Source organism: Ranitomeya imitator, chromosome 7 (assembly GCF_032444005.1).
Source record: "Ranitomeya imitator isolate aRanImi1 chromosome 7, aRanImi1.pri, whole genome shotgun sequence".
In the NCBI taxonomy this organism is placed as follows: Eukaryota; Metazoa; Chordata; class Amphibia; order Anura; family Dendrobatidae; genus Ranitomeya; species Ranitomeya imitator.
The window spans coordinates 185,872,856-185,882,179 of record NC_091288.1 but is presented as its reverse complement, the minus strand read 5'-3'; the positions used below and the strand labels follow the sequence as shown (position 1 = coordinate 185,882,179).

The 9,324-nt window shown below is 43.7% G+C and overlaps 1 protein-coding gene across 1 annotated transcript; it reads left to right on the top strand.

The window, feature by feature from the left end:
- Nucleotides 1-3,830: 3,830 nt before the first annotated feature.
- On the top strand, nt 3,831-8,605 carry LOC138645812 (uncharacterized). Its single transcript, XM_069735328.1, has 3 exons — nt 3,831-4,847; nt 5,943-6,259; nt 7,077-8,605. The coding sequence occupies exons 1-3, from the start codon at nt 3,887-3,889 to the stop codon at nt 7,227-7,229; spliced, it is 1,431 nt and encodes a 476-aa protein (XP_069591429.1). The 5' UTR covers nt 3,831-3,886; the 3' UTR covers nt 7,230-8,605.
- The last annotated feature ends 719 nt before the right edge of the window (nt 8,606-9,324 follow it).

Sequence of the window (9,324 nt, the reverse complement as noted above, 5' to 3'; positions counted from 1 at the left end):
CTGGCCAGAATCTGAACTTGTTCCTCCGGCTTCACTTGATGAAGGGCACACTGCCGCTCAAAGTCCTGCAGAAAGCCATCAATGTCTTCCTCTGCCTCCCCCAACTGTCAGAAGGCATTACTTTTTGTGGCTTACTGTTGAAGGTACCTGGTCGGAGGCCAGAGCTCCCCCTGCTCGCTGACTCTCCTCTCTCCCCACTGCCAGCTCCACTTTGGTCCGCTCTGCCATCTCCATCTTGGCTAGCTGTATCCTGGTCCGCTCGGCCATCTTTTCCTTCAGATCAGTACGCACATCAGCCATCACCTCTCGTATGATCTCTACTGCAGGGTTTGGGCCATAGAACGCCGGTCTGTTCTTTACCTCCCTCTGGAATTCAGTCTCCTCCATGTTCACATTGGGGGGCGCTGCAGTGTCGTGTTCCATGATGGCTGCTATCAAATCCGCTTTTGTTTTGTTGCTGGCGATTAACCCTCGGGCTTCCACCAGATCTTTTAATGTAGTCCTCTTTAACTTCTGGTAGTTATTTTCCATTCATTCCTTTCCTCCTGTATGGTCTCACATCCCGCTGTCTGCCACCAGTGTAACGGGGTCTACTGTGCTGTAGTACCTCTTTCAGTACCACCCCGTGGTTCAGGAGGTCCACTCTGCTTTTGCTGGATTCTGAATGAAGGACGCTGGCTGGAATTCCTTCGTTACATGGGTGCATATAAAATCTCACTGCTTCTCCACGTATTTCCAGTCTAAATACACTTAATTCACAGTACACAGAATATATAACACAGATACAGAGGGCAGGCCAATAGAAAAACAGCAGGCCAGACATACATTACAATAGCCGCAGGATATTTACTGTGGGAATTACAAAGGTGGGGGAGGTCAGAAGGAGAATATCTTGTCCAGGGGCGCAGCCTGTGGACTGATGCATTTCACATGGAACCTATTATACATACATATACTACATAACATATTCTTGGTGCTGGGGGGTTCTGTAACAGACCCAATTATAAATAATCCATCAAGCATATCTTACACCAGCTAAGTTAGAAAAAATGGGCCATTCTCACACCTCGGAATGTCCGAGGTGTCATGAGTTGGTAGGCGACTTCATACACATGATGTGGAGGTGTCCAGTAATATATACATTCTGGTAGGAGGTTACCACCTTCTTGTCATCCCTAATGGCAATACCAATTTCCCTGGATCCCTTGGTGTGCCTGTTTGGGGTTGTGGAAGAAGATAATTGGGACCATTATATTAAAACTAGATGGTGGCCCGATTCGAACACATCGGGTATTCTAGAATATGCATGTCCACATAGTATATTGCACAGCCCACGTAGTATATTGCCCAGCCACGTAGTATATTGCTCAGTCACGTACTATATTCCCCAGCCACATAGTATATTGCCCAGTCACGTAGTATATTGCAGTCACGTACTATATTGCCCAGCCATATATTGCCCAGCCACGTACTATATTGCCAAGCGCACGTAGAATATTGCCCAGCCCGCGTAGTATATAGCAATGTAGGCATCATATCCCTGTTAAAAAAAAAAAAAGAATTAAAGTAAAAAATAGTTATATACTCACCTTCCGTTGGCCCCTGGATCCAGGAAGCGTTTACCGACGCTCCTCGCGCGCTCCGGTCTCAAGAGTGCATTGCGGTCTCGCGAGACTGCTGTCATCATCTCGCGAGATCGGAATGCATGGACCGGTCACGGAGCGTCGTGAGGAGCTTATCGGAAGGTGCACCGGAATGTGTGTATATGATGATTTTTTATTTTTTTTAGTATTTTTAACATTAGATCTTTTTACTATTGATGCTGCATAGGCAGCATTAATAGTAAAAAAGTTGGTCACACAGGGTTAGTAGCAGCGTTAATGGAGTGCGTTACACCGTGGCATGACGCGGTCCATTAGCGCTGCCATTAACCCTATGTGAGCGCTGACTGGAGGGGAGTATGGAGCGGGCACTGACTGCGGGGAGGAAGGAGCGGCCATGTTGCCGCCGGATTGCGCCCGTCGCTGATTGGTCGTGGCAATGGTCGTGGGCGTTTTGCCACGACCAATTAGCGACTTGGATTCCATGACAGACAGGCCGCAACCAATGAATATCGGGGACAGACAGAAAGACGGAAGTGACCCTTAGACAGTTATATAGTAGATATTTCTCCAAGAGATGCTATTTTTGGCCAGGAAATTATTTGCTCTGAGATGGATGGGTAGTTCACACCCAACACTGAGATCTTGGGTAGAACTTGTCAATTCAGTGATTCCATATGAAAACACGGTCTATCAAAATAGAGGGTGCCCTGGGAAATTCTATAAAATATGAGACTTCTGGAACTCAACACCCGTCACTATCTAACAAGGGCCTATGAATATTAACGTGTGGGGGGTGTGCCCAAACCACATTTACAGGTACGTTGGTTTTTCCAGCAAAAATGTTAATTTTTAGTTATGTAAATAGTTATTGGGTATTGATCTCCAAGTTTCAAGGTCGACGTTACAGTGCCTACAAGTAGTATTCAACCCCCTGCAGATTTAGCAGGTTTAATAAGATATACACAACTACTTGCTCTCCAATAAACACAACATATTGCCCCCCAACCACAGGGCAGCTAGTACCAAATATACAATATCCATCACAAGGGGTGTGATCAAAGAATGAAAAAATGTTTGGTTACAGTATAGACTTACATCTGTCCTGATGACTGCTGTTCTTAGAGACGGGAGTGCTGTGGTTCGTGCTAGCATTGTGGAGCGGAATTTTGAGGTAATCGCATATGGGAAGCGGGACCAATATCCCAGGATCAGAGACCGGATTAAGATCAAGATATGAACTTGGGCCAACATATTGCCTTGGAGAACGGAGTTTCGGAGTCGGACTTGTACGACCCGACGCTCCTGATCCCCAGTCCGTGATCCGACTCGCCATTTTAGCTGGATCTGCCCATCGGCTCATGCGCCGCTTTTTCCTGTCATCCTCTCTGTCCGTACAGTGCCCGGCTCCCGAACACTTCTGGTATTTCCGGTTTCCGTACAGGGGGTGGTACTCAGTGAGCCGAGGCATCTGTACGGCAACTACACTAGGGATAGCCGGGTGACACTTCCGCTTCCGTACAAGGGACGGAAGTTGTTGAGTTTTTTCCACACAGCGATCTCCCGTTCAATGCACGCACTACCTGCACAGCTGGTGAAGGTTCCGAAATGTTAATTGCCCAATGAACGGTAGACTCAGGTATATATAAACCGGCTTACCCCCTGCCCTGACACGCCTCCAGAAGAAGCTACGGCGAAACACGTGTCGGGGCAGAGGGACGCCGAGGAGCACACACCAGGTCCAGTTTTAGGTAATATGCCTCTATATTTTACCGCTGCATTTTGCTGTATATGAAATGGGGTGGAGACCATGATATAAGCGCATGCATCTCCCTACTGGGGGTGCTAACCACTTACTAGCATTTGTATGTAGATTTCTTAGGAGTCCAATAGAGCTGGGACACGCTGTTATTTATCAGTTTATCCCCCTATAAACATCCAGCTATTGTATGTGGCCCAATTCTTAGTTGGTTTTGTCTGGCCTGGTATTGTGGTGCTTAATTCAGGCTAATAGTCCCTCTTATGTTGAGGAATTGTACCCTTCTATCTATGTAGTCATTTAATGTTTTTTATTGTTGTTTATATAAATGTAATAAATTGATATTTTATGTAGTGCCGTTGTGGAGATCAATTTTTTCATTCTTTGATCACACCCCTTGTGATGAATATTGTATATTTGGTACTAGCTGCCCTGTGGTTGGGGGGCAATATGTTGTGTTTATTGGAGAGCAAGTAGTTGTGTATATATTACAGTATTGGCTGTTGTTTAAACATAGATCACATAGATGGATTTCATGGCCAAGGAAAGTTCCTGGCAAGCGAAAGCAACCAGCATGTTTAAGAAGGGTGCAGGTCCTCTTCCTACTTCCTCATCTTATAGTCAACAAGAAAATATTAAAAATTACAAAAACATAGTGCACAGGAAAATCAAGATTTGGTGGACAAAGATTACTTTGGAAAATTATGTCTCCCAACAAATTATCCCGAGAGGCTTACGAGTACATTTATTTCCCACATTCAACTTGGATGATGAATCTCTTAAAGAAAGATGGATAAAGGCAGCAAATATGTGCTCCTTTGAGTTTATGAAGATCATCATCGAGAACAACACCAATACTTTAAAAACCATCGAGACAGAGATTGAGTCCCTACAAAGGACGTTGCAGCAGGATCTCAGCACCGAGCTCTTCCAGGAAATGATTGGGAAGCTGGATAAAGAAATTGAGAAATGGGAAGGGGTCATATCCCAAAATAAACGGAAAAAATACGAGAGGGACCTAGTGGATTTTGAAACCAATAAAATATTTAAGTGGCAAACAAACAAAACATCTATTAGACCGAGTGCATCAAGAAGTTCATCTATTACATCTGGCTCATCCATAAGTGAAGGTGGTGATCGCCCTAATTATAGTGGATACAATGGACCTAAAACCCGGCAGTTCACCAAAAAGGGATCTACTCAAGGCAGTTACAATCAAAAAGGAGATCATGTAAAGGTAATTAATTTATCTACACATATACTGACCATAGCCCAGGAAAAGGTGTTGCAGAAGGGTTTGAATTTTTCTCCATCTTCTCACTTAGATTCGTTCATAACCATCAAAGACCTCCATCTTTTTGCGAGGAAACTCGTATTGAAAAAACTACATCATAGGGACACTTTGGGGGAGAATTTGGAAGAAGATGGAGAACGAGAGGCGTTGGATGCACTTATGGCCTTACTGGAGGAAAACAGTGCTGGGATCAGTAAGTTTCCTACCAACTTAATCAGCAAATTCAATAAGTTCCCACCTCTTACACTAGTTCCAGCCATAGATACTTTTACCAAAATAGTTGCTAGTGAAATAGAGGATATGAAATCTAAACCTAATCACTTTTACGTTGATAATCTCACTAGAGAGGAGAGAGTGGCGCTGAGGGAATTAAAAAGTTGGGATGACGTTGTCTTCAAAATTGCAGACAAAGGGGGCAATGTCATCATATGGCCTAACCATATGTACGAAACCCAGGCAGAGAGATTATTATCTAACCCCAATGAATATAAAACACTTGCCTATAACCCTATGGGTAGATTTAAGGAGGAATTAATAGATATCCTCACAAACGCTGTTGAGGGCAATGTCATCCCAAAGAAACTCCTAGACACATATACCAAGTTACAACCGAGATTGGCGACTTTATATTTAGTGCCCAAAGTCCACAAAAACCCGGATGATCCTCCGGGAAGACCAATTGTGGCGGCAAGCGAAGGGCTGTGTGAGATCATTTGTAATATAGTGGAATACTATCTGAAACCACTGGTCACACAACTACCGTCATATATTAAGGACACCACTGCCGCTTTGGGGCATTTGGAGGGTATACAGCTTAATGAAAACATGATTTTGGTTACGGCCGATGTTGAGGCCTTATATTCTAGCATCTGTCATGCAGATGGCCTACAGGCAGTAGGAAAATATCTAGCTCAGAGTAATATTGACGGGGAAACATCTAAATTCATCTTAGAGCTATTGAGATTTATCCTTACGCATAATGCCTTCATGTTTGCAGGGAAGGTGTACCTGCAATTGCAGGGCACGGCGATGGGGGCCTCTTGTGCCCCCTCGTACGCCAATCTTTTTATGGGTGCCTGGGAATGGTCCATTTTCCAGGAAAATGAGATTGAAGGGGTGGAGCGAATCCAGAATTGGATTCGCTTCATTGACGACATCCTGTTCATTTGGGAAGGCACGGTGGATGAACTTGAGGCCCTTATGAGTAAGCTAAATCAAAATGATAGGAACATCAGGTTGACGTACAAATTCGGACGTAAAATCGAATTTCTGGACTTACTCATTTCAGCATCTACTGAGGGGTATTTATCCACCACAGTATTCCGGAAGTCCACCGCAACCAACTCCCTGTTGCATGCATCATCTCTACATCCCAGATCAACAACGAACAGCATACCAATTGGCCAATTTCTTCGTATTAAGAGGATCTGCTCGGAGGACGAGCAATTTGAGGAACAGGCCGAATTACTAAGAAGCAGATTCAAGGACAGAGGCTATAACCGGCGTGTCATACAAAGGGGTTATTGGAGGGCAAAAAACACCCCGAGACAACAATTATTATATAAAAATCAATCTTCATCTACGAACAAAGAACAGGACAATCAGGTAAGATTTATTACCAACTATAGCACTGAATGGAATGATTTACGTGAAATAGTACAGAAACATTGGAAAATCTTGCTCACAGATCCAACTTTGAAAAAAATCTTGCCTGAGCAACCGTCCCTAGTAGCTCGGAGGGCCCCCAGCTTAAGGGACATGCTGGTACATAGCACTTATGATCCTAAGAGAAAAACTAGCTATGAAAGAGCTACATATAGGAGGGGTTTCTTTCCGTGTGGCATCTGCAAAGGCTGTGCCAATATGAAAAAAAGTACCATCTTCAAAAATCACGACAATTCAAGAACCTTTGATATAAGAACGCATATTACATGCTCATCCAAGGGCATCATATATCATGCCGAATGCCCTTGTGGAAAGGTTTATATCGGGATGACGAGCCGTGAGCTCAAGATCAGGGTGCGGGAGCACTGTCTTGATATTGACAAGGCTAAAACGGCCATTGATGATGCCACACTGAAGACCCTCCCTAAACATTTTAAGCGTTACCATCAATGCAATTCTAGATTACTAGTATTTACAGGAATTGACAAGCTAGATCTGGGACCTAGAGGGGGTGATATTGGCAAAAGATTGGCCAAAAAAGAATGCCAATGGATTTATCGTTTGGGAACATTGGTACCTCAGGGTCTAAATGAGGGCTTTGGTTTTGGTGCATTTTTGTAAATTTTCTGAGGAAGTAGATAGGCAGGGGGTCATAGTTATTCTCAAGTGTGGTCTTTTTCCACATTGGGGTATGTTTTTAATTTTCCATGTTTGTCGGTTGTTTTATTCATTTTATCTTTTAAATGTTTGGTTACAGTATAGACTTACATCTGTCCTGATGACTGCTGTTCTTAGAGACGGGAGTGCTGTGGTTCGTGCTAGCATTGTGGAGCGGAATTTTGAGGAAATCGCGTATGGGAAGCGGGACCAATATCCCAGGATCAGAGACCGGATTAAGATCAAGATATGAACTTGGGCCAACATATTGCCTTGGGAGACAGGGGATTATTATATCATATTATTGATGGTTTTTTATTGTAGGTTGGTTATATTCCCACTAGGGATCATACACATTGCTAAATAGATGTTTCCTCTGTTGTGTTTTTTTTTTTTTTTTTTTTTTCTCTCTTTCTATTAGCTTTCTAGAAATTTAGTAATGTCACAGCATGGAGAATATGTATTTATGCATTATGTATATTATTGTATTATATACCCTAAAGGGCACAATATTTATGGTCTGTTTTCAGATAAAAATTTTTTATTAGTGTTAGATTAACCAAGGTTGCACTTTATAGTCTATTTTTGGAGGTATTGGGGACAGCATTTAAATTTAGATTCTTTTATTAGTAATACACTATAGGGATCCGTTGTATAAGCTCTAGTGTCCAAGCTTTTCCCCATACATACAGTTCACTATGACATTTTTATGCTTCCTTTGTCAGGATGTGCGCATGACCAGATGGGGGACCAGCGGTGAGGGCGTCTAGCGGACTATTGGAGAACGGAGTTTCGGAGTCGGACTTGTACGACCCGACGCTCCTGATCCCCAGTCCGTGATCCGACTCACCATTTTAGCTTTATCTGCCCATCGGCTCATGCGCCGCTTTTTCCTGTCATCCTCTCTGTCCGTACAGTGCCCGGCTCCCGAACACTTCCGGTATTTCCGGTTTCCGTACAGGGGGTGGTACTCAGTGAGCCGAGGCATCTGTACGGCAACTACACTAGGGATAGCCGGGTGACACTTCCAGTTCCGTACAAGGGACGGAAGTTGTTGAGTTTTTTCCACACAGCGATCTCCCGTCCAATGCACGCACTACCTGCACAGCTGGTGAAGGTTCCGAAATGTTAATTGCCCAATGAACGGTAGACTCAGGTATATATAAACCGGCTTACCCCCTGCCCTGACACGCCTCCAGAAGAAGCTACAGCGAAACACGTGTCGGGGCAGAGGGACGCCAAGGAGCACACACCAGGTCCAGTTTTAGGTAATATGCCTCTATATTTTACCGCTGCATTTTGCTGTATATGAAATGGGGTGGAGACCATGATATAAGCGCATGCATCTCCCTACTGGGGGTGCTAACCACTTACTAGCATTTGTATGTAGATTTCTTAGGAGTCCAATAGAGCTGGGACACGCTGTTATTTATCAGTTTATCCCCCTATAAACATCCAGCTATTGTATGTGGCCCAACTCTTAGTTGGTTTTGTCTGGCCTGGTATTGTGGTGCTTAATTCAGGCTAATAGTCCCTCTTATGTTGAGGAATTGTACCCTTCTATCTATGTAGTCATTTAATGTTTTTTATTGTTGTTTATATAAATGTAATAAATTGATATTTTATGTAGTGCCGTTGTGGAGATCAATTTTTTCATTCTTTGATCACACCCCTTGTGATGGAGGTTTAATAAGATGCAAATAAGTTAGAGCCTTCAAACTTCAAACAAGAGCAGGATTTATTAACAGATGCATAAATCTTACAAACCAAAAAGTTTTGTTTCTCAGTTAAATTTTTGTAAATTTTAAACATAAAAGTGTGGGTCAATTATTATTCAACCCATATTTTGTGGAATAACCTTTGTTTGCAATTACAGCTAATAATCGTCTGTTATAAGACCTGATCAGGCCGGCACAGGTCTCTGGAGTTATCTTGGCCCACTCCTCCATGCAGATCTTCTCCAAGTTATCTAGGTTCTTTGGGTGTCTCATGTGGACTTTAATCTTGAGCTCCTTCCACAAGTTTTCAATTGGGTTAAGGTCAGGAGACTGACTAGGCCACTGCAACACCTTCATTTTTTGCCTCTTGAACCTGGCCTTGGTTTTCTTGGCTGTGTGCTTTGGGTCGTTATCTTGTTGGAAGATGAAATGACGACCCATCTTAAGATCCTTGATGGAGGAGCGGAGGTTCTTGGCCAAAATCTCCAGGTAGGCCGTGCTATCCATCTTCCCATGGATGCGGACCAGATGGCCAGGCCCCTTGGCTGAGAAACAGCCCCACAGCATGATGCTGCCACCACCATGCTCGACTGTAGGGATGGTATTCTTGGGGTCGTATGCAGTGCCATC

What these genes read in the sequence shown, in the direction of transcription:
- LOC138645812 (XM_069735328.1), top strand. Translation starts at nt 3,887, where the DNA reads ATGGATTTCATGGCCAAGGAAAGTTCCTGGCAAGCGAAAGCAACCAGC. An exon ending in GGAAAACAGTGCTGGGATCA is followed by an intron (nt 4,848 to 5,942) that starts GTAAGTTTCCTA and finishes TACTCATTTCAG; the next exon opens with CATCTACTGAGGGGTATTTA. An exon ending in ACAAAGAACAGGACAATCAG is followed by an intron (nt 6,260 to 7,076) that starts GTAAGATTTATT and finishes GTTTGGTTACAG; the next exon opens with TATAGACTTACATCTGTCCT.